The sequence below is a fragment of the Podarcis erhardii genome, assembly GCF_964252035.2.
Source record: "Podarcis erhardii genome assembly, chromosome: 3".
NCBI classification, from domain to species: domain Eukaryota; kingdom Metazoa; phylum Chordata; class Lepidosauria; order Squamata; family Lacertidae; genus Podarcis; species Podarcis erhardii.
The window spans coordinates 123,703,146-123,728,378 of NC_138507.1; the positions used below are offsets into that span (position 1 = coordinate 123,703,146).

The 25,233-nt window shown below is 48.5% G+C and overlaps 1 protein-coding gene across 1 annotated transcript in view; it reads right to left on the minus strand.

Moving 5' to 3' along the window:
* Positions 1-23,313, minus strand: part of RAB10 (RAB10, member RAS oncogene family) — a 32,979-nt gene extending 9,666 nt beyond the window's left edge. Inside the window, exon 1 of the mRNA XM_081855063.1 lies at positions 23,106-23,313. Coding sequence (XP_081711189.1) covers positions 23,106-23,232 — 127 coding nt within the window. The 5' untranslated portion in view covers positions 23,233-23,313. The remainder of the gene's footprint in view (positions 1-23,105) is intronic.
* Between the last annotated feature and the right edge of the window lie 1,920 nt (positions 23,314-25,233).

A 25,233-nucleotide genomic window follows, 5' to 3' on the forward strand; every position in this document is an offset into this window, starting at 1 on the left:
TAAAAGGGTGGTTTAATAATGATAGCCATCAATAATTATGTGTGTTCCAAAGGAACGTATATGTTCCACTCACAAGGGTGCGGGATGCAGCGGCGGCATCCCAGTCAGGGACCAGGGACCAAGGGCCTGGCATTCAGCATTCAGCCTTCGACATGCGGCATCATGAGAGACGAACCTAAATCAGGAGCACTATAGTTATGCTTACCTCAGCTCTCCCACAGCACCCTTCCTACAATCCAGAACTACAGCCAACACAAGATTTTGCAAAAGCTTCCGGTTAGAAAAATGCCCACATTGGTCTTAAACCAAAACTTGAACTTTCTCAGAATCTGAGAGCACTACAAGCAAATGTCAAAGCTACACTCAGATGAGCATAGCAGTTACTGGGAATAGAGAAAATATTGTGAAATCTTAATGAACTGAAACATGATCTTGGAGCAGCAGCAGAAGCAACACCAAGGCGAACAAACTTTCATACTATGGAAAACAAGTCCAGGGCCTTCTCAATATGGGAAGTCCAGCATGTGAAGATACCTTTTACATATAATGATAACAATTTATTATTTATACCCCACCCAAAATGTAAGCTTTTAAGTGGAGACAGCTAACATACCCTCTAGGAAATGTTTCATAACTTCAGACATGTTTGCTGAGGTTAATATGAAATACACGTCATGGAAACAATTTTAAGTTGAATTTGAATTAAGTCCATGTTTCCCCTTGATTTAATCCATGATTTTATCTGGAGGACTTTCACACAGCCAAGTGTTCAGCTCCCCAAGTGGCTTACAGAGATGAGTCAAGACAGCCCCTGCCTTCAGCCTTGCAACCTAAAGGGTGTGATGACAAAAGGAACAGGGGGTTGGGAAGGGTGGAGGGAAAGGGCAACTGGGGCACTGTGTCCACAGAGTCCATGCAATAACCAGAGGAAGCAAAGCAGAGTTCAAGGAGAGGAGCAGGAGGAGTGGAAAATTATTGAGCTGATGCAGCAACTCAGCTTCCCATCTTCCCTCTGCTACGACTTGATGAAGCAGCTGCTGTTGCAGCCAAGCAACTGCTGGTGGAAGGAGGAACCAGAGGTGGGTTTTTTTCTTTCTTTCTTGGAGCAAGATGGGAGTTCCTCCATCTCTATTGCAAGCAACAAACTGAACACTGGAAGTGAGACAGCATCACTGGGACAGAGGCTGGATGGACACCTGTCATGGATGCTTGAGTTGAGATTCCTGGATTGTAGGGGGTTGGACTAAAGGACCCTCCGAGTCCCTTCCAGCTCTAAGATTCTATGACCTACACCAGGGATGTCCAACAGGTCGATTGTGATCTACTGGTAGATCCCTGGGAGCCTTTGGTAGATAGCGGTTGATCGCTGGCTCCCTTTCCTTATCAGCGGCAAAAGAGCACCCTGCCCTGCCCTGCCCAATGAGTGTCCTGTGTGAGTGTCTGGAGGCTGTTGGAGGATGGATGGCGGCTAACAGATTGAGGTTGAATCCTGACAAGACAGAAGTACTGTTTTAGGGGGACAGGAGGCGGGCGGGTGTGCGGGATTCCCTGGTCCTGAATGGGGAAACTGTGCCCCTGAAGGACCAGGTGCGCAGCCTGGGAGTCATTCTGGACTCACAGCTGTCCATGGAGGTGCAGGTCAGTTTTGTGTCAAGGGCAACTGTTTATCAGCTCCATCTGGTACGCAGGATGAGACCCTATCTGCCCGCAGACTGTCTCGCCAGAGTGGTGCATGCTCTGGTTATCTCCCGCTTGGACTACTGCAATGCGCTCTAAGTGGGGCTACCTTTGAACTTGACCCGGAAACTACAACTAATCCAGAATACGGCAGCTAGACTGGTGACTGGGAGCAGCCACCAAGACCATATAACACCGGTCTTGAAAGACCTACATTGGCTCCCAGTACGTTTCCGAGCACAATTCAAAGTGTTGGTGCTGACCTTCAAAGCCCTAAATGGCCTCGGTCCAGTATATCTGAAGGAGCGTCTCCTCCTCCCCCATCGTTCTGCCCGGACACTGAGGTCCAGCTCCGAGGGCCTTCTGGCGGTTCCCTCACTGTAAGAAGCCAAGTTACAGGGAACCAGGCAGAGGGCCTTCTCGGTAGTGGCACCCGCCCTGTGGAACGCCCTTCCAGCAGATGTCAAAGAGAACAACAACTACCAGACTTATAGAAGACATCTGAAGGCAGCCCTGTTTAGGGAAGCTTTTAATGTTTGATGCATTACTGTATTTTAATATTGTGTTGGAAGCTGCCCAGAGTGGCTGGAGAAACACAGCCAGATGGGCGGGGAATAAATAATTTATTATTATTATTATTATTATTATTATTATTATTATTATTATTATTATTATTATGCCCCCTCGCCCCACCTTCCATTCTTACATGATCTATAGAACAGAAGACGGAATTTTCTCTCTGAGGCTGATTGTATTTTGGTGAGCAACTTTCCTCCTTTCTCCCCCCCAAAAGCTCAGCATCTTTGGCCTGAACCCCTAAAAAACTGAGACTTTCCTCCCTAAACTTTTCCCTGAACCCCCACCCAAAGCGGTAGATCACTGCCAGTTTTTTTATTCTGTCAGTAGATCGCAGTCTCTTAGGAGTTGGCAGTCACAAGCTGAACAGCCATTCCAATACGCTCACTCACCCCTGCTCCAAACCAAGACCAACTTCGTCTGAAGTCTCAGTCAAACTTACAGGGTTTCAGAAAATATGAATCACTACATGACGTTCAGGAGCAGCTCATGCACAATACAAGGGATTCTGCACTGTGGTTAGGAGAGCAGGAAGTGTGCACATGCACACAGTGTGTGCCAATGAGGGAGCCAGGCTAGGAAGTAAGGATGCATAGCAACATTTCTGTGCCGTTCCTTGTGCACAAAAGGGGGCCAGCAGGAGACTCACGGCAACCCTGACGCTTATAGCACAACGAAAACATACATTCAGAAGGAATACTAAGGGGGAATTCTCAAGAACAGAGCCTGCTGGTGGCCCGCCTGAGAGGTGGGAGAGAAGGCAGGAAGGAAACAGAGGGAAGGGATGGAATTCCCTGAAAGGGACCCTCTGGCTGCTGGAACCCTGAACAGGAGCGACACTCCTTAGTTGCCAGTAATCTCTGTAGAACAACAGCAACTTATTGCTCTTCCTCACAGCATCTCACACCTAGAGAATAAAGGACACCTAACACAAGTTCCTTCCAGTTCCAGCCTTAATGAATGTCTCCAAAGCCTCGAGCACCAGCTCACGTGACCCTCATTTCTCTTTCTACAAACCCAGTAGCAACGGTGTCACAACCAACCTTCACTAGTTTTGCCAGCAAACACAGAGGTGAAATATTTTTGGCAGTGGGGAATGCCCACTTTCCCCAGCCCTATGTCTCATAAAATCTGGGGACAATTCAGCTAGGGATTGGCACTGCATTCTTTTCGTTTCTGTAGTCTTCCTCACAGCACCTAAGTAAAATTAAGATTACTTCTGTCCTCCAACTTGGCGGATTTTTCGTTGTGCCTGCTCTATTGTGTGTGGAGGGGGAGACTGCAGGGTTGAGCTACAAGAAACTCGAGCAGTGGTTCCCAAACGTTTCCCTCCCTCCAGACTTGAAAACTGCATATGTTTTTGGTCAACAAGATTATGATTTTTCTACACTCTAACCCAGGGATTGGCAAGGCTTACCTTGCCTGGGCTGGCTCACTGCCGCGGAGCCCCCTTCGTGGGCCGGATCGCGCACCCGTGATTTCTGGCGTCTGTGCAGACATGATTTCCAGCACCGTGAAAGCGAGTCCCCGCGCTGGTTTAGCATAGCGCGTGGGGACTTGCCGAGCAAGCGGCTCAGCTCATAGGCCAGTAAAATGACCCCCGTGGGCCACTTGTGGCCCATGGGCCTTAGGCTGCCAACCCCTGCTCTAACCACTAGGCCACACTGGCTTTGCTGAACAGGTATTTCTACAAGAGCAGAAGGGTCACCTTTATTACTCAGGCCTCACGCACAGCTACTACCAGAAGAAGACAGACCAGTCACCCGATGCTTTTCAGTACCAAGAAGAAGAAAAAGCTGGAGGAAGCACCTAATGGAATAATGATCCTCTAACTAGCTGCTACTGGGGACAATGCAACCGTCTCAGAAGTGACATCTTACAATGACACTCATCTTCTCTAAATTATGCACAGAGACAGCCACAGATATAGGAGAAGTAGGTTTCTGCAGATTTTTCCATCTAGATGCTGGCAAGGGAAGTTATTGAGTGATATCCAACATTAGGGATACTCAGAATAGACCCCAACACAACCAATGGACTTAGGAAGTTAAGCTTGTTGATTTCAACGGGTCTAGTACAAGTATGAGTTAACTGGAGTCATCCAATGTGTATTTAGTTGCATATGCCACACCTAGCATATCTGTTCTGAACCGCACCCAAGCCCAGAAGGCTGGCTGAATGCTACTGAAAACCAATTGCTGGGAATTGCCAGTGGGCAGACTGCTGCTGCGGTGATCATATCCTCCTTGAGGGTTTCCCAGAAGAGGCAATCTGGCTGGCCACTGTGAGAACAGACTGCTGGACTAGACGGGGCACTGGCCTGATCCAGGAGTAAGCTCTTCTTATGCTCTTCCTAGCAGAAAGAGCAGGGCCACTATGCATTCACAAGAAAGATATAGCGGAGAGATTTGCAGGACTGGGTGCAAGGCAACAAGGGATTCCAGTGCTGTCCAACTGACATGTCACCAAGTAGCTATTATTTCTCTTGTCCAATGAAATGTGGAAACAAAAATATACTTACAACACCAGTAGCATGAAAGCTGGCAAGTATTTAGCAGACCTAAAACTCTTCTCCCACCTTCACAGTTTCTCAAGCATGGTTCAAGAGGGAACCGGCTGTTCCTACCAGTAGTTTTAACTCCTTCTTCTGCCTCTGACTCTTAGGACTGCAGGACTGCAAAGAAGGCCAGCTGGCAGCCCTGATCCAAGCATTCTGGCCTGGGGGAAAAGCAGAGACGGCCAGCTCTAACCTAAGGCAGAACAGACTAAAGAGAGACGCAGATCAGCTCCACTGAGATGCCATCTTCGGAACTGTTACGTGGCACCACTGAAACAGCACAAATTATAGCACTGCTTTGGGGCGATGCACAAGTTTATTTGAACATTGCAAACCACGCCTAACAAGGATGTCTTCTCAGGAAGGCATTTACTCATTCTTTACTCTGAACAGAACAGAATCATTCTCATGTCTGGACATACAGCCAATGTTACGCGCAGTTGCTCCAAATTATGTTGAAGAGGCAGTTTAGGCCAAGTGCGGTAGAAGATAGAATGCCATGAGACGACTGGCTACGTTTGGGCTCAGCATTTTAGTTCTCCTAAAGGGACTTGTACTCTGGCTTTGAGAAGCTAGACCCTGGAAGCTGTAGGGATTCCAGGGAGGAAAAACAAGAGCCCATGCAAGACTGGTCAGTCTGCCCTCATATATGTGCCAGCAAAAAATAAAATAAAATAAAATAAAGTGCTATTAAAAAGGAAGTATTCTGAAAGATGAATCATAGACAAAACATGGCCTTCCACCCCAGGAGGGCAAAAATTACTGTATTTTTTGCTCTATAAGACGCACTTTTCCCCTCCTAAAAACGAAGGGGAAATGTGTGCGTGTCTTATGGAGTGAATGCAGGCTTCACAGCTTTCGCTGAAGCCAGGAGAGGCGCTGCGCAGATTTCCCTCTCTGCGCAGCGCCCCTTCAGCGAAGCGGGAGGAGAAACGGAGCCCCTTCCGTTTCTCCTCCCGCTTTGCTGGAGAGGCGCTGAGCAGAGAGGGAGAGAATATTTTTTTTCTTGTTCTCCTCCTCTAAAACTAGGTGCGTCTTATCGTCAGGTGCGCCTTATAGAGCAGAAAATATGATACTAACCTAAGGCAGGGGTGGCTAACCCAAAGCCTGGATCCAGCTCCTTTCCCCAGGGCCCCCAGTCATTTGGGGTGTTTTTTAAAAAAGTATCCAAATAATTTAAAACCTTGCAACAGCTTTTGATCTGGCTAATTTAAAAGGGGCAATTTCCACACTCATGTACAAAAACTGGAAGAGTGGGGAAGCTGATCTAGCTTTATTCTACCCACTTCAGTTAATAATTGGGGGGGGGGGTAGGATCGTGGAAATAAAATTGGAATTGTAGAGTGGAAGGGACTCCTAGGGTCATTTAAAGTTAAAGGGGTAAAGGGACCCCTGACCATTAGGTCCAGTCATGACCGACTCTGGGGTTGCGGCGCTCATCTCACTTTACTGGCCAAGGGAGCCGGCGTACAGCTTCCGGGTCATGTGGCCAGCAGGACTAAGCCACTTCTGGTGAACCAGAGCAGCGCATGGAAACGCCGTTTACCTTCCTGCTGGAGCGGTACCTATTTATCTACTTGCACTTTTGGGTGCGCTTTTGAACTGCTAGGTTGGCAGGAGCAGGGACCGAGCAACGGGAGCTCACCCTGTCGCGGGGATTCGAACTGCCGACCTTCTGATTGGCAAGTCCAAGGCTCTGTGGTTTAACCCACAGTGCCACCTGGGTCATCTAGTCCACCCATAATCACAACATTCCACAGAGTCACAACATTCCAGAAACAAGCTCTAAAAAACAAAACCTCAACGACTTGGATGATGGACTCAAGGGCATCCTGATCAAATTTGCAGATGACACCAAACTGGGATGGGTGGCTAACACCCCAGAGGACAGGATCACACTTCAAAACGACCTTGACAGATTAGAGAACTGGGCCAAAACAAACAAGATGGATTTTAACAGGGAGAAATGTAAAGTATTGCACTTGGGCAAAAAAAATGAGAGGCACAAATACAAGATGGGTGACACCTGGCTTGAGAGCAGTACATGTGAAAAGGATCTAGGAGTCTTGGTTGACCACAAACTTGACGTGAGCCAACAGTGTGACGCGGCAGCTAAAAAAGCCAATGCAATTCTGGGCTGCATCAATAGGAGTATAGCATCTAGATCAAGGGAAGTAATAGTGCCACTGTATTCTGCTCTGGTCAGACCTCACCTGGAGTACTGTGTCCAGTTCTGGGCACCACAGTTCAAGAAGGACACGGACAAACTGGAACGGGTCCAGAGGAGGGCAACCAAAATGGTCAAAGGCCTGGAAACGAGGCCTTATGAGGAACGACTAAGGGACCTGGGCATGTTTAGCCTGGAGAAGAGGAGGTTAAGGGGTGATATGATAGCCATGTTCAAAAATATAAAAGGATGTCACATAGAGGAGGCAGAAAGGTTGTTTTCTGCTGCTCCAGAGAAGCGGACACGGAGCAATGGTTCCAAACTACAAGAAAGAAGATTCCACCTAAACATTAGGAAGAACTTCCTGACAGTAAGAGCTGTTCGACAGTGGAATTTGCTGCCAAGGAGTGTGGTGGAGTCTCCTTCTTTGGAGGTCTTTAAGCAGAGGCTTGACAACCATATGTCAGGAGTGCTCTGATGGTGTTTCCTGCTTGGCAGGGGGTTGGACTCGATGGCCCTTGTGGTCTCTTCCAACTCTATGATTCTATGAACATGTATCCAAACACACTGCGAGCCACACAGAATATTCACAGCTGAAACAATGCCCCGCTTATCATTCACTTCAGGTCTAACATAGTAAACAGCTCCCATTTAGAATACCTGCAACAAGAATTGCCTCAAGGAGAAGCTGCCTCAATGTCAGATTCAGATGACGCCCAACTTGAAGAGCTGATTCAAACTGGAATTCTCCCATCTATGTCCCTTTACAGAATCAGCCAAGAGGAAGATACCTTCCCAGGTTGTCTTGGAAGAACTCCACAACAGAACTCTCAATGTTAGCGAGTCAATCAAAACGGAGGATAAACATTAAATTATCCTTAAACAATTAAACATGAGAGATTTAACGGATGTGATACCTTTGGCAAGATCTCTTTCTCCTCCCAGGGTCCATCAAAGAAGCATGAGCATTAATCAAAGTAAAAGAAAAAAAGAGTTTCTACATTGATTCTATGCACGCTTACTGTAAAAATAGCTGCTTCCAAGTCCAGTGCCACATTCACTACCGCCAGCAATCTAGACTGTTGCTGCCAGAGGTTCAAGGTAACCACTTGCATAAATCTATAAACCTGGTTTCTAAAATCAATAAGAGTTACTTATCACTGGCCATTAAATGCACACCCATTCAGGGTTGGTCCAGGAGAGGCCTCCAGGCTTCCCAGCTTTAGCAAAATGCCTAAGAAGCTACCCCAGAGCTGGGCAACAACCAACAAGAGCCCTCTGACCAAACCTTCACATTCAAGCTGATGGCACACTTAGGAGCAGCTCTCAGGACACAGGAGAAACTTCAGGGGAGGGTGGGAAATTTCTCCAGTGCTTCATTTTTCTGCGACAGTTAAAACTTTATGGAACATTAAAAAAAAAAACCAACAACCCACAATTTGCTTTAGGGTAGATAAAAATCAATTATTTAAAATTAATAATAATAATAATAATAATCGGATTTTTTAAAATTTAAATCGGATTTTAAAATAAAATGCTTTTGGAGGAAAAATCTTTCTATAAATATAGTTTTCTATTTAAGTTACATTATAGTCCAAAGTCCATCAGGAAATAAGGATTTGTTTTAAGTTTTTCATGTGTGCTAAAACTCAAGTCTCTTTTTAAAAAATTGTTTAACCACATCAGTTAACAAACATGGATACATATGCTATAATGTTATTGTTTTAGTCAAATAAAATGTTTAAATTGTTATTAAGGAAATGATTATTTTTCTCCTTCCAATAAAATACAGCAGAAAAGCTGTCCAAATATAAACAGTTAACTTATCAAACCACAAAAATTTCATAATCATCTGTTTTATATATTTCTAATAGAATAACCAAATCAGTCATTTTTTATATAACTGCAAAAACTACTCTGAAAATTTATTATTCCAAAAATGAAACCTTCATCTGGTTGCAAATATGCAAGAATGAGTCTTTCTGTAAAAAAATGATTTAAATCAAGTCTTACTGACTAGTGATTTAAATTGTGATTTAAATCGATTGGATTTAAATCGATTCCACCCTGTTTAGGAGTAATTTAAGAATGGAACTCATTATCCAAAGGGTGAGGTTACCTCTGGAAGAGGTAGTTTTCAAGATCGCAGTTACTTTCCCTGATAGCTGTGAATAGAGCTTCCATCTTCAGGAGTAGTTTGTCTCCAGCACCTGAACAGGAGGCCACTGTCTCCACCTCCTCAGGGTCTCTTTCTTAGGTGGCCACTGCTGGGAACAGACTTCTGGGCGAGACAGCCCTTAGATTTTGTCCGCAAAGACATTTCTCACATTTTTATGCTCAAACAACTTGGGCATTTGGTGGTCCAGAACAGCCCATCAATATCTTCCTGAAACTTTGCAGATCCTCCAGCAGCTATAGGATTTAACTCACTTTTCTACTGTGCAAATGCAGGCATCTCCCCACTTCTAGGCATTCTACTCGCGCACAACCGCACATATGTGCGGCACCGGGAAATAAATAAATAAAATTCTGACAGGAAATGGCAGGAGAGAGTTGGAGAGTCCTCGTGGCTCACAAGGAGACCCTCCCAGGAACCCAAAGAGGACGTCAGTGAGGGTGGAGGAAGCCCCAAAAAGACCTGAGGCACAGCAGGGCTTTGTTTAGGCTGCTCAGCCTCCCCGCCTAACAGCTGATGTACGGGGTAGGGCTGTTGCCGCTTTCCCATATGTCTTCTGGGCTTCAGCCGGGCCCACAGCTTCAACTCTAGTTGAACAGAGAGTTGTGTGGAAAGAGAGCTGGAGATCAGGGACACATAAGCATTTAGGGGCTTTCAAGAGGGTTCTTCCCCACTTTGTGTGATTTTCCCCACTTTGTGTGAGAGGAGGACTCTCCTGCATGTGAGTGCCTGAGGGCCCTGCTCCTTCCTGCCACTCACCATCTGGCCTGGGGCGGGGCCTGAAGCCTCATAAAGGACTGCTGGACTCTGCTGCCCGGGAGGACTCTCCTGCATGTGAGTGCCTGAGGGCCCTGCTCCTTCCTGCCACTCACCATCTGGCCTGGGGCGGGGCCTGAAGCCTCATAAAGGACTGCTGGACTCTGCTGCCCGGGAGGACTCTCCTGCATGTGAGTGCCTGAGGGCCCTGCTCCTTCCTGCCACTCACCATCTGGCCTGGGGCGGGGCCTGAAGCCTCATAAAGGACTGCTGGACTCTGCTGCCCGGGAGGACTCTCCTGCATGTGAGTGCCTGAGGGCCCTGCTCCTTCCTGCCACTCACCATCGGGCCTGGGGCGGGGCCTGAAGCCTCATAAAGGACTGCTGGACTCTGCTGCCCGGGAGGACTCTCCTGCATGTGAGTGCCTGAGGGCCCTGCTCCTTCCTGCCACTCACCATCTGGCCTGGGGCGGGGCCTGAAGCCTCATAAAGGACTGCTGGACTCTGCTGCCCGGGAGGACTCTCCTGCATGTGAGTGCCTGAGGGCCCTGCTCCTTCCTGCCACTCACCATCGGGCCTGGGGCGGGGCCTGAAGCCTCATAAAGGACTGCTGGACTCTGCTGCCCGGGAGGACTCTCCTGCATGTGAGTGTCTGAGGGCCCTGCTCCTTCCTGCCACTCACCATCTGGCCTGGGGCGGGGCCTGAAGCCTCATAAAGGACTGCTGGACTCTGCTGCCCGGGAGGACTCTCCTGCATGTGAGTGTCTGAGGGCCCTGCTCCTTCCTGCCACTCACCATCTGGCCTGGGGCGGGGCCTGAAGCCTCATAAAGGACTGCTGGACTCTGCTGCCCAGGAGGACTCTCCTGCATGTGAGTGTCTGAGGGCCCTGCTCCTTCCTGCCACTCACCATCTGGCCTGGGGCAGGGCCTGACGGGCCTCACTGGAACAGTTGCTGTTACTGCCGGAGGGGTGCAGAGTGCTTTTAAAATGTTTTAAAATTTTTATTTTGAATTTTTTGTATGTGGGGGGGGGTGCGGTGGATGTTTATTGGGCCTGGGAATTTGTTTGATTTTATGTTTTTGTAATTTTTGTAATTTCTATTGTTTTTTGTTTATATTGTCTTATTTGTGGTTTTTTTTGTGGTTTTTTTTTTGTTTTTTGTTTTTTGTTTTTTTTGTTTCTTAAAGGGGTTATTTTGTTCTTAAGGGGAGGGGTCAGGGCTGCCGGGGAATGGGCCCCAGCCCATAAAATGGCTGGGATATGCTTCACAGGGGGGAATGCACTGGGACAACCGATCTCAGTGATCACGGGTAGGAGGAGGAGTTACGCTAAGACCAGACCATGTCATTACAGAGGAGGCAGGTTTAGTCGTTGTCTGAGGACTATCCCTGCCTCTGGGTCTGGTCCTGACCGGACGAATACTAGAATCAGCAAGGGATACCCACATGACCTGAAAGTGTTGCTGTGCAATGCCAGGTCAATGATTCATAAGACCACTGCCATCCATGACTTGATCGTGGATGGAGGACTTGACCTGGCATGTGTAACAGAGACTTGGTTGGATGAAGCAGATGGGCCTGTCCTTGCCGCTGCTTGTCCACCAGGTTTCTCTTACGCACAGCAACCCAGGTCATGTGGGCGGGGAGGGGGGGTTGCAGTGATTTTTAGGAAGTCATTAGTTTGCACCAGGCGTCCTATTGGGAAGACCCAGTTTTCTGAGTGCATGTTCTGGAAGTTGGGCAATAGGGGCAGTACAGGATTCCTTTTGGTGTACCGACCTCCCCGCTGCACCAAGGATTCCCTGCCCGAGCTGCTTCAGGTCGTGGCGGATGTTCTCCTGGAGACACCTAGTTTGGTCGTCCTAGGGGATTTTAACATCCATGCCGACACGACCTTACAAGGGGCCGCTCGGGACTTCGTGGAAAGCATGGCCTCCATGGGGCTGTCCCTGAATAAGTCTGGCCCAACCCATAGCCGCGGACATGCCTTGGACCTGGTGTTTACCTCTACGGATGTTGGTGATCTGACACTATGCAAAAGCGAAACGAAAGAAGTGCCATGGTCAGATCACTTCCTGGTGCAACTGGACTTCTCCGCGACCCATCCCCTCTGCAGGGAGGTGGGACCGATTCGGATGGTCCGCCCCCGCCACTTAATGGATCCAAATGGTTTCCAGAGAGTGGTTGGGGATGCTTTATCCCATGTTGATGGCCTTTCAGCCGATTCCCTGGTGGCCCGCTGGAATGTGGAGTTAACCAGGGCTATTGACTGTTTGGCTCCGAAGCGCCCTCTCCGATTGCATGAAGCCCGGAGAGCCCCGTGGTTTTCCACGGATCTGAGGGCAATGAAACAATCGTTGAGACGGCTAGAGCGCCGGTGGCGGATAACTCATTCTGAATCTGACCGGACACGGGTTAGAGCTCAACGTCGAGCCTACCAAGTGGCGATAGCGACGGCGAAGAAGACTTTCTTCACCGCCTCTATTGCATCTGCAGAAAACAGCAGCAGGAGACTCTTTCAGGTGGTTCGCAATTTAGCGGAACCACCTGTAACATCGGGGCCCAGTACGGGCCACATGTTCTCCTGCAATGATTTTGCAAATTTTTTTGCAGATAAAATCGCTCAGATTCGGGAAGAAGTAGACTCCACCGTGGGAGCAGGGCCGGGGCGGGAGAGTGCTAGAGTCCTGTCTGGTCAAGTTGTGTGGGATCAATTTCAATCTGTTACCTCCGAGGATGTGGACAGGCTGCTTGGACGAGTGAAGCCAACCACCTGTCTCCTGGATCCTTGCCCATCCTGGCTTATAAAAGCTAGCCGGGAAGGACTGGGCGATGGGCTTCGTGGGGTGGTGAATGCTTCCCTCCGTGAGGGAGCCTTCCCAGACCCGCTGAAAGAGGCGGTTATTAAACCGCTTCTTAAAAAACCATCTTTAGATGCGGCCACGATGGCCAATTATCGCCCAGTCTCAAACCTCCCATTCTTGGGCAAGGTGATTGAGCGAGTGGTTGCTGAACAACTCCAGGCACGCCTGGAAGAAGCGGACCATTTGGATCCCTTCCAGTCGGGATTCAGGCCTCATCATGGGACTGAAACTGCCTTGGTCGCACTGGTTGATGATCTCCGGCGGGCTAGGGACAAAGGTGAGAGCTGTTTCCTAGTTCTGCTGGATCTCTCAGCGGCGTTTGATACCATCGACCATGACATCCTTCTGGACCGTCTTGAGGGGCTGGGAGCTGGGGGCACTGTCATACAGTGGTTCCGCTCCTTCCTCCTGGGCCGTGTTCAGAAAGTGGTGGCGGGGGATGAGTGTTCAGACCCCTGGCCGCTCACTTGTGGGGTGCCTCAGGGTTCTGTCCTCTCCCCCATGCTTTTCAACATCTACATGCAGCCGCTGGGAGCGATCATCAGGAGGTTTGGGCTGGGTGTTCATCAGTATGCAGATGATACCCAGCTCTACCTCTCTTTTAAATCAGAACCAGTGAAGGCAGTAAAGGTCCTGTGTGAGTGTCTGGAGGCGGTTGGAGGATGGATGGCGGCTAACAGATTGAGGTTGAATCCTGACAAGACAGAAGTACTGTTTTTGGGGGACAGGAGGCGGGCAGGTGTGGAGGATTCCCTGGTCCTGAATGCGGTAACTGTGCCCCTGAAGGACCAGGTGCGCAGCCTGGGAGTCATTTTGGACTCACAGCTGTCCATGGAGGCACAGGTCAAATCTGTATCCAGGGCAGCTGTTTACCAGCTCCATCTGGTACGTAGGCTGAGACCCTATCTGCCTGCGGACTGTCTCGCCAGAGTGGTACATGCTCTGGTTATCTCCCGCTTGGACTACTGCAATGCGCTCTACGTGGGGCTACCTTTGAAGGTGACCCGGAAACTACAACTAATACAGAATGCGGCAGCTAGACTGGTGACTGGGAGCGGCCGCCGAGACCATATAACACCGGTCTTGAAAGACCTACATTGGCTCCCAGTACGTTTCCGAGCACAATTCAAAGTGTTGGTGCTGACCTTTAAAGCCCTAAATGGCCTCGGTCCAGTATATCTGAAGGAGCGTCTCCTCCCCCATCGTTCTGCCCGGACACTGAGGTCCAGCTCCGAGGGCCTTCTGGCGGTTCCCTCACTGCGAGAGGCCAAGTTGCAGGGAACCAGGCAGAGGGCCTTCTCGGTGGTGGCGCCCGCCCTGTGGAATGCCCTCCCATCGGATGTCAAGGCGATGGACAACTACCTGACATTCAGAAGACATCTGAAGGCAGCCCTGTTCAGGGAAGTTTTTAATATGTGATATTTTAGTGTATTTTTTATCTCTGTTGGAAGCCGCCCAGAGTGGCTGGGGAAACCCAGCCAGATGGGCGGGGTACAAATAATAAATTATTATTATATTATAAAATTATTATTCACTTAAGTGTGAAGGGGCCAGAACGTAACCCTCCGCATAAGCAGGGTGAAACCTCTATAAACTTTTAACGTGACCGATGCTACTGCCGCAATATACCACTTTTTGCAGAAGTCTTAACAAAAAGCACAATTGCAACGAACCGTTCCAGAAAGAGATAAGCTTTGCACAGGGCCCAAGAACACCACTCACAGACAACGGTGCATCGGTTCCCATGGTCAAGAGAGGGAGGGCCCGAGAACATCCAAGCACAGCAAAAGGCGCCAAGGTCACCTTAGCGTGAAGAGCTAGAAAAGTTAACAGTTTGTCACAAAAACTGTAATGCTATCTGCTCAGCTTGAACACACTTGGCATTGGTCTCAGCAGCTGCCAATGAAGTAACACCCTTGCCAAGACTTCTAACTTTGCAAGTAAATGGATAGGGATCCCTTGAAAATCACTATTAATTCAGATTACGAAAACTGGAAGAGAGACTCCTTCCTCTCCCAACACATCCCCAGCACAGTCACTAAAGGCTTGTTCTATGCCTCCAGTTTCGGTATTTACATTGGGGACAAAGAGTCCATCAAACTCTCCCAGGTATGACCAATCAATCGGTAGAGCAGGATGAGACTCTTAAATCTCAGGGCCGTGGGTTGGAGCCCCACGTTGGGCAAAAGATTCCTGCATAGCAGGGGGTTGGACTAGATCAGAGTTTCCCAAACTTGGGTCTCCAGCTGTTTTTGGACTACAACTTCCATCATCCCTAGCTAGCAGGACTAGTGGTCAGGGATCATGCAAGGCATGTGCCCTTCCACTAAACCATGGCCCTTCCTATAAAACAGAATAAACCTTGGTGGGTTTCGGGTGGGGGGACGACCAGAGGTTTACTGCAATGGCTTGGTTGTGACTCTCACAACTCTGGTGGGTTGTGTCCTCAATGGTTATTTTCCATCAAAACTGTACAACTCTTCCCCCCTTAATTACTAAGAGATCTGGAAAAGGAAACCAAGGACTTAGTCATGTTTTCTATATTGCCACATCAATGTTCAAGTTTGCAGTTCAAACGTTCAAACATATCAAGGAAACTTCTAAATAGTATCTGACCGTCAAATATAGCAACACAAATCTTATTTAGATTTATGCTAACTGTGCCTTTCTTCGTGACAAGAACTTTCAGTTGTTTTAGATTTATAATTTTTATGCCACTTAATAAAAAATATTTAAGGGGCTCTATTGATGAACCCAAAAACCAAATTTAAATGCTGGCTTATTCTGCATTCTAGCAGAGGATGAGAAATCCTGCAATTTGTGATCCAGAGAATAATTTAACATACCCCCAAAACTCAGAATACACCATATTACCCATTAAACAAGAGGGTTCAATCAGATCTTGCAAGATAAGTAAATGCAAGCACTGAAATGCAAGTGTCACTGTGATCAGAAAGAGCCCTTGGCCTCTTTAACAATTCTACCTTTTGAATTCCCATTCTTCCACTCCAAAAGAGCTAACAACCATTTCTCGGTTTTCACCGTCTCTTTCAACATTTCACAAAATGTATGCTGCAAAGGGCTAGCATACTTTAAGCCATTTTGATGGTTGATCCCAAAATTTCCTTTCAAGACACCAAAGGGAACTCAACTGTCCATGCCTGTAAGGATTTGAGATGCAAGAGGTGGCAGTTGGTATTTATTGACGATTAAACAAGATGAATTCACTGTAAAAAACAAAACAGTGTACTGTATTTTCCGCTCTATAAAACGCACCAGACCACAAGACGCACCTAGTTTTGGGAGGAGGAAAACAAGAAAAAAAAAAAATCTGAATCTCAGAAGCCAGAACAGCAAGAGGGATCGCTGCGCAGTGAAAGCAGCAATCCCTCTCGCTGTTCTGGCTTCTGGGATAGCTGTGCAGCCTGCATTCGCTCCATAAAACACACATACATTTCCTCTACCTTTTTAGGAGGGAAAAAGTGAGTCTTATAGAGCAAAAAATATGGTACTTCAAGGGGTCACGGCCTGCCTGAGTGAAATGTGATTTATACATTTTAAAAGGAATCATAATCCCTGAATATCATCATTCCTGTTCCTGTAAATGATTAGCTATTTTGAATGAATAGAGGACAAGGACAAGGTTTGAACAAAGCTTTTGCTACTTGGGCAAGAGTGGTTTGAACCACTCTGGTGTCCAGGACCGTTCCCCACTTACTGGCTGCTGTAACAGATCTGGTGCCTTGCTGAGCTTCACATCCTGCCAGGGGGTAGCAGGGAGTGCAAAGGAAAACAGAACAGTGGGAAGGCTGTTCCTGGCAAATTCTGTGTCCTCTACCTCCTACCACACACAGAATTGCTGGAGCTGGCAGCTATTTGGGACCTGGATGAAACAGAGCCGCACCCATACAACACGGTGGTCAGTATCAAGGATGCCTGCGATCACACATTTCCCAATCTGACCTTATTGGGGCTTTTTTTTTCTTCAGCTGGAGTACAGTTCCAGCTCCTCTCAGATGAGCGCCATTGTGGGCCAGCATCTCCCCTTGCCCATTTCTTGCCTTTATGCCCAAAACGGACATTTCGAGTCAAAATGGAAGCTGGCCAGTGTGTACAAGTCTACACTTTTCCTTAAGCTTTCCAGCCAAGTTTCTACATTGCACACATGTGTTTGTGCCAGGCCCTTCTGAGCTGCCCATGCCATCCGTCCGAATCTAAGGAGGTGGGGCGCATTTATTTGACCTGCACAAGAACCAGGGGCGACCCCCAATCAGCTTGCCATGGTTTTTAGCATCTCCGCAGGCAGTTAAAGCAGCTGTTGTCAGACTGGCATCTGTTCAGGGCTGACCAGAGTCGCCCAGCGATTTATTGTAACAACCTCATGGTGAGTTCAAGCACCTATTTTTCTTGGAAAAGAACACTGGACCTTACAGAACAAAGTGTCATATGAGCAAGGAAACCAAGAGAGGAAAAATAAGAATACTGACGGATGTTGAGCTGCAGCTGTTGAGACTTTGGTCTGATTCAGAGAATCTCCCAAGGCCTGAAAGATCAGGGAATGAGTCGCAAAAAGTCTCAGGTTGTGCAATCTCACTTCCCACTCTCCCTCCTTTGCATATGAGGAAAGTGAAAGCATTCACCAAGCAATGCCAACTCTTAAGGACTGTGGTTTGCTCCAACCAATTCAGGTTAGCTAAAACAAACCAGGATATTAAACCATGGCCACCTACATTAGGTTTAGGAAACTGTCTGAACTGGGCCACTGGGTCGGGAAGAGCACCTTCAGATCTGAGCATTTTGGAGGCATCAATCCTTGACCATACAGGATGCACAAAGCTGAAAAAAAGACCACAGCATCTTTCTGAAGTTTAAGACCTTAAATATATCACATCCAACTGCACAGTATCTTTAATTTAGTACCACAAACTCCCACAGATATTCAGTTTGCCTGGTGGTTAACTCTGGAGCACTGTTCTTTCCAGACAGGCGCTCTGGACATTAAGGATAAGGATATGGCTCCTTCTTGGCTGCACAGCTATCCTATTTTTCTCTCTCGGGGCGGTTTTTATACACACAGGCAGTCTCTCTCAAAGTTGCTGCAACACATTTTATAGGCTCAATATCCATTCTAATTTTCTCTCTCTCTCTCTCTCTCGTGTGTGTGCGTGTGTTTGTGTGAGTGAGAGAGAGAGAGAGAGAAACCTTAGATACAGCTCCATATCATGTGCACATGCAAAGCCAGTAGGATACCAGCAAGGAGTAGTAAAGTGCAGAAGTCCCAAGTAGTTCAGCCAGCCCAGGAGATCTGTGTCACAGGCCAGCTGAAATAATTTTTGAATGGCAAGCTAGTCAAGTGACAGACCTGGTGTGTTTTACCAGCTGTCAACAAGGAGCGCTTGCACCATGTTAAGCACACAGGAAGTTGATATCTACCCCTAAACATTCCAAGACCATGTGCATGTCCCATGGCAAATGAACCCCAGAAGTGCTCCACGAAAGCATCACCTGCACTTTCGAACAGCCAGCTGACAATCAAATTAAACCCGTGACAGATGGAGCAGAGTGGGAAGAGAGGATTCTCAGAAGCTCCCTCTAACATTTGTAAACCAAATGCGGCAATTAACACACAATTACAAAAGCACAACTTAGAGCATTATTCTGCATGTAGTGCAATAGAGCTTTCTTGGAGAACTTTAAATGTCACATCTTGCCTTTGAAGACAAATGCTCTGCCCTATTCAGGGAAGTTATGATGACTTGGGGATTTTCACACTGGAGGCTATTTATAGTATTCCTAGCTAGGGTACTGAAGTCATCGGCCCTCCCCTCAGCAATTTACTTTTCAAATAGAAGCTGGACCACAACTAAAAATAACAAAGTGTCCTAAATTATTGGCAAGCTGAAAGGTGTGCCATGACACTGCCAAAAGCACTATGCCCTTATTTTTGAAGATCCAATGTTGCCCAGAAGTAGAAATGCGTCTTAATCATTGTGCAAGATCAATAAACTAGAAAGCGTAGGAACTCAGCCATTGCTGAATATGGTAAGCCTGTTCTGAATTTTGCTCAACCTGGGAATGAACAAATCTGTCAAGACTTGTTTAAGAGCCATCACACAAAGCCTGAAGAACCAAAGTATGGGGGGGTGGGGAGTGTCCTGGATTTACCTACTGGCAGGTAGGCAGCAGCAAGCCACACAAACGTTTAGCTGAGTAATGTTTGATAATCCAGCTGTGTGTCTTGCAGAAAAGTTGCTACTGTATGTATGGCTGATACAGAGAGAGTGTTCTTCTAGGCTTAGTAAAAAGAATCTTCACTGCAGGCCTTCGGCATTTGAATAGCATACCTTTAATGTTTGTCAGATTGATGGTCCCATCTCTATGAAAAAGATCCAGATTTGTTCATGCCCACACAAACCTGTTAGCCATCTGTAGCCCAAAAAGCAGGTGTGGGGACCTTTGTAAACCAACTTCCATGCTTCAGAATCTCCTTTGTGTGACTATTTGACACAAGCAACCTTGCAAATGACTATTTATAAGCCTGAGCTGACACAAAGCTACAACGAGAAAGACTGAACATAAAAAATTACGGTTCAGTTTTAGAACAGTGAAGCCAGATGTCTACAGAGCAACCGCCAGCTATAAACAGTACCTAAATTAAGCCCACAGAGCAAGAAAAAATGCCAACTACTGTACATCTCATGAAGTGGGCTCTTTCAGTACCAGTTCTGCCAGTTTCAAGGTGCCACAAGGCTCTGGCTTCCACTGCAACAGTTGTTAAGAACTATTTCCCACATTATTATTTCCAGTGTGGTGTAGGGCTTGAACCCCCACTCTGCCATGTCGCTGGGCAGCCTTGAGACATTCACTGCCACTCAGCCTAACCTGCCTCTCAATGCTGTTGTGAAGACAAAATTGGGAGTAGAACTATTTCTGCCACCTTGAGCCCCTTGGAGTAAGGTGGGATAGAAATGTAATAAAATAAAATAATAAAATTATACTTTTTAATGCAAATGTAAAATAAGTGTGAACATGCTTATCCTAATCAAGGCGCAATAACCTGTAGCTCCCTGTTCAGGCAATTCCATGTTTACATCTGTACAGTGTGCGAAACAGCTCTAGGATGTCTGACCTTCAGAACTCAGATAAAATATTCCACCACCACAGACAAGTGTTTACGGAGTAATCAAATCTTCATAACACACAGGCAACCTGATAAGAGACATCAAATATTAACTATTATTACTCATGCAAACTGAGTATAATCCTGCGCAATTCTGATCAATTAAATCTTAGAGAGGGAGAAGCCTCCTCAAGGGAAGTGATCTGGGATTCACAAATGATGATCTTCTACCTTTCCCGGCTGTTTAGTAGTGCAATACACTTAAACCTGGAGTTATGAGTGGACAAGGTCACATAGAATAGTAGCACAAATCCCATCTTTCCAGTTTATGTCAGGAGAACAACTGAAGTGTGTAACTATGCTGCTCAGCAAGTACAGTAGTATCTTGGGGTAAGTACTTAATTCGTCTGGAGGTCCGTTCTTAACCTGAAACTGTTCTTAACCTGAAGCACCGCTTTAGCAAATGGGGCTTCCCACTACCGCCGCAGCACGATTTCTGTTCTTATCCTGAAGCAAAGTTCTTAACCTGAAGCACTATTTCTGAGTTAGCGGAACCTGAAGCGTATGTAACCTGAAGTGTATGTAACCCAAGGTACCACTGTACTTGAACTACTGTGCAAAGCCTTATAATCACAGCTCAATCTATCCTAAACAGCAACTAAGGGTCCAACAATTTGTAGACTGAAGTGTATCAACTTTTGTCTCTAGGAACCATCCAGGAAGCAGAAGGAAGAGAAAGAGCAAGCGACAGAAACATCCTGGTGGGCAGCCACTATTTGTGCTTGGACTCTTCTTCAAATACAGGCTTTTAAAAGGGTGTTGAAATCCTCTCTTCACTCCTGCCTTTCCTTAAGACTGTTAATGGCTTGTGAAATCCAGAGCAGGTTTTTCATAATAACTGTACACCTATCTGATGCATCTAATGCACGTTTCTTACGTACATTGCTTTGGGAGGGTTTGGCCTTAAAAAGCGGATTAATACTTTGAATAGAAGACAGACAGATTGCCACCTACTGTATTGTAAAACTGACTGCTGTGTCTTAATATAAAATGTTTTGTTCAGTTTGTATGAAAAGCAGTGTATGAAAATATTAAACCAAGATCACATAGCTGTAACTAGCAGGTACCTGGCAGTGTATTGCTGTGAGGCACTGCTGCCTTGTCCAGGAACTACCATGAAACCTCTGCTTGTAACTTGAGATCTTGGGGGAAATGAGTTCGCATAATAAGGGAAGCAAAGCATGTGAAACTGTTGATCTTCAGAGATTGCAAAATAATTAAATTGAACCAATGTCAGAATAATGTGAAGCAAAAATATCCTATCCGCAGGAAAAAATTGCAAGTATCTTCATGAGAGGCTGGGCGAGAGAGAAACAAACAGGTTTATGGGCACCTGGGACTTCATTTCCTGAATCAGAATTGCCAACATTATTAACAGTGATTTAGAAATCACCTTCTAAATCACCATCTCAAGGCCACTTACATATAAAACAGTTAAAAATACATGAAAAACAAATGCTGTTAAAACAAGACTAAAACCCTAATAAGGGCAGATAATGTATTGTGTCTTGAGTTCAGCCCATTAAGGATCCCAAATTTCATTCCAAAAGCAAGCCCTTAGGGATTCCGATAAAGGCTTCCTCTCCTCCAACACACAAACCTCCTCAAGACTGGTGAATTCTCAAAAAACAGGTGGGGGCATCTGCATAATTTATATAGGCCAGTGTTAACATTTCCTGTACTAAGTTTTCCATCTACAGTGCATACACACAGGCTGGGTATAGCTCAAAGCAGACAGCAGGATTTATGTTGGCTCAAGCCACACCTATCTACTATAGCAATGTTAAGACATCAAACAAAGCAAAATGCAGGCAGCAGTTGTCTCCAAGATAATGTTTCTTTGGTCTCTGATAAGTCCTCCACGCCCATTCCCAGCCTGACAGTCTCCATCGCCTTAAGAGTACAGCAAACTCAGCACTGGAAAAAATCCTAAAATATTCCTCACATTTATACTACTCTGTGCTGTAATCAACACCATCTCTTTGAAAGCACTTCTAGAATTTCACCCCTCTGAAGATAAGAAATTGACGGTCAATATTCATAGTCAGCTTTTCCTCCATTTGAGGCACAATAGCTGGAAGCAGATACAGATAATAGCATAAAATGTGATACGCCGAAGGATAAAAGACTCCATGAGCAAAGAGTAGCCTCAGCACTAGGGGGTGTGGTATGAGTAAGAGCCCCCAGGCGATGCTGAGGTCACTCCAAGAAGTCAGCCTGGTGTTTTGGAAGATGCAGCGGTGGATGGGCAGGTGCCAAAGATGCCAACGGACAAGAGTGAGGGGAACAAAACAGCGCAGGGCTGCAAAGGAATCAAAGGCTGCTGCCAAAGGGGGCAGCTAGCAGTGCAGGCCAAAGCATTAGGAGCATTCCTCCAGCCAGCGCCTCCCATTCAGAAAACAAAGCTGGACAAATATAATCCCGCTGTGCAGCCAGAGTGACAGGCGGGGCTGCCATGACCAGGGCAGGGAGCACGCATGGCAAAGCAGAGACACTATATGAAGACTACCAGGGCCAAGCAGTAGCAAGCACTCAGATGGGGAGGGGAGGGGGGCAGATACAGCACAAGGAACAAAAGACGAAGCTGGGAGGCTGACAGCTATGGGGCAGGATGGGGAAGGTGGCCCTGCAGGCAGGGTGGAAGAGGAGCAAGTGGGGAGGTGAGAGGGGGGGGAGCCCACCTTTCCAGGATGGAGGGAGGTGGGTGGGTGGGATGCACGGGGAGGAAGACACAGGGAGGGGGAGAGACCACCTTTCCAGGATGGGGAGGGTGGTCTTGCAGGCCTGGTGGAAGGGGAGCAAGTGGGGAGGTGAGGGGGGGGGAGCCCATCTTTCCAGGATGGAGGGAGGTGGGTGGGTGGGTGGGATGCATGGGGAGGAAGACACAGGGAGGGGGAGAGACCACCTTTCCAGGATGGAGGGAGGTGAGGGGCACGAGGAGGAAGACACAGGGGTAAGGTGGGGGGGGTAGAGAAGGGGTGTCATCCAGGGGAGCCACGAAGCGGGATCAGGCCCAAGGGGGCCCACCCAGTCCCAGCATCCTGCTCCCCCCAGCAACTGTTCCCCTTGGCCAAGGGTCGCGGGGGGGGAGGGGCCATGACCCCGGAAGCGGGGGCTCCCCCTCCCCCCTCCTCTCCCCTCCCGCCTCCTCACCGATGGTGGAGATGAAGGTGGTGTTGAAGGCGTCGTCGGAGAAGCGGAAGAGCACGCAGGTCTTGCCCACGCCCGAGTCGCCGATCAGCAGCAGCTTGAAGAGCAGGTCGTAGGTTTTCTTCGCCATGGGGGCCCCCCCGCCGCGCCGCGCGCCCCTCCCTCGCCAGGCTCCGCCTCAAGAGGCCTCCCGCCCGCCCGCCCCGGACCCCCCTCACCGGCACCGCCGCCCTCCCTCGCGCGTCTCTGGGACTCTCCCTCAGGGCCCCGGCGGCGGCGCTCGGGAGGCACAAAATGGCTGCTCAGGAGGCGGCGGCGGCGGCGGCCGGGATGGGCGAGCCTGGGCGGCGTGGGCGGCGGCGCGAGGGCCCTCCTGGTCGGCTTCTCCTCACGGGGCGGCGGGCTTCATACCCTCCCTCAGAAACGCCCGCGCGCGCGCTCCGGAGGCGAAGAAGAGGAGCAGGCCGCACGCAGCACGCACACACGCACGCACGCACGGGCCGACTGACTGACTGACTGACGGGCGGGCGGGCGGACTGGGCGGAGGCGCCGTGTGCGCAGGCGCGGGCCGGGCGGGAGCGCGCACGCCGCCGGGCCTCTCCCCCTGCCTTTCTTTGCCTGCCCAGGCGCCGGAGGGGGCGGGGCTGCGCGATGACGTCGACGCCGCCGCCGCCGCCGCAGGATGTCGGAGGGCAAGGCCGGCGCGCGCCCTCTCGCTGGCTCGCCGGAGCTTGGACGCATGCGCGCAGACCGACCCCGCCTCGGCTCGCCCCTGGTGGCCCTTATACGCGTGCGCGGGGAGGGAAGGGCTCGCTCACGCACGCACGCACCGTACGTAACGCTCCAATGGGAGAGCGGCGAAGTGACGCCAGCGGCCACGCGAGCTCGCGGATCTGAGGGGGAGAGAGGGGGGGGAGTGGGCGGGGCGTCGGGCGCTCCCTGTTTCCCCCACTTTGTCTCCCGCGCGCATGCGCCCCCGTAAAAAGGCCGGTTTTCGAAAACATGAGGCGAAGAAGCCCCGCCCATGTCCCTCCCGGATTGGCTGGGACTCCTGGATCGCGGTTGGCCAGCTGCGGGCAACTCCGGGAGCCGCGGGGATGACGTCAAGAGGAGGAGGAGGAGGAGGAGGAGGAGGACAGAGGAGTGCGCATGCGCAGAGCGAGAGGGAGTTCTCACGCCGCGGGAGGGTTGGCTGCGCTGCGCTCATTAGGCAATTAGCATATATGTAAATTAGGCAAACAGCTCACCACCTCCTGAGCGAGACTGATCCACTGTGGAACAAAACAAAACAAATTCCTTCCAGTAGCACCTTAAAGACCAACTAAGTCAGTTCTTGGTATGAGCTTTCGTGTGCATGCACACTTCTTCAGATACACTGAAACAGAAGTTTCCAGACCCTTCTATATAGTGAGAAGGTGGGGAGGGGTATTACTCAGAAGGGTGGTGGGAATGGGTGATTGGCAGATAGCTGTGATGAGCCTGTTGACGACTCTTAATGACTGCAATAGGTCTTACAGGAAAAAGCAAGAGGTGAAAAATGGCTTTGTCATGTATAATGAGATAAGAATCCCATGTCTTTAACTTGGGAGCTGTATGTGATGACTAGAGGTATTCTGTTATTTTCTTTTTTGGGTCTGTCTTGCAGCGAGTTCTCTCTGGGTATCAGTCTGGCTCTGTTGATCTGTTGTCTAACTTCATCTGCTGGGTATTTTAGTTCTAAAAAGCTCCCAAGTTAAAACAGTACAACGCATCATCAGAGATCTACAACCTCTCCTGGACAATGACAGTTCTCTATCTCAAGCTCTGGGAGGAAGACCTTTCATTGCCTACAGACAGCCACCCAGTCTTAAACAACTCCTAACCCACAATAATACTACAACCAGACCTAACACGGACACTGGCACCAGAGCCTGCAATAAACCCAGATGCCAACTTTGCTGCCACATACACCCGGACAACACCATTACTGGCCCCAACAACATCACACATACCATCTCGGGACTATTTAATTGCTCATCGTCTAACATTGTGTATGCCATAAAATGCCAACAGTGTCCTTCAGCTCTCTATATTGGACAAACAGGCCAGACCTTACGCCAAAGAATAAACGGACATAAATCGGACATCAGGA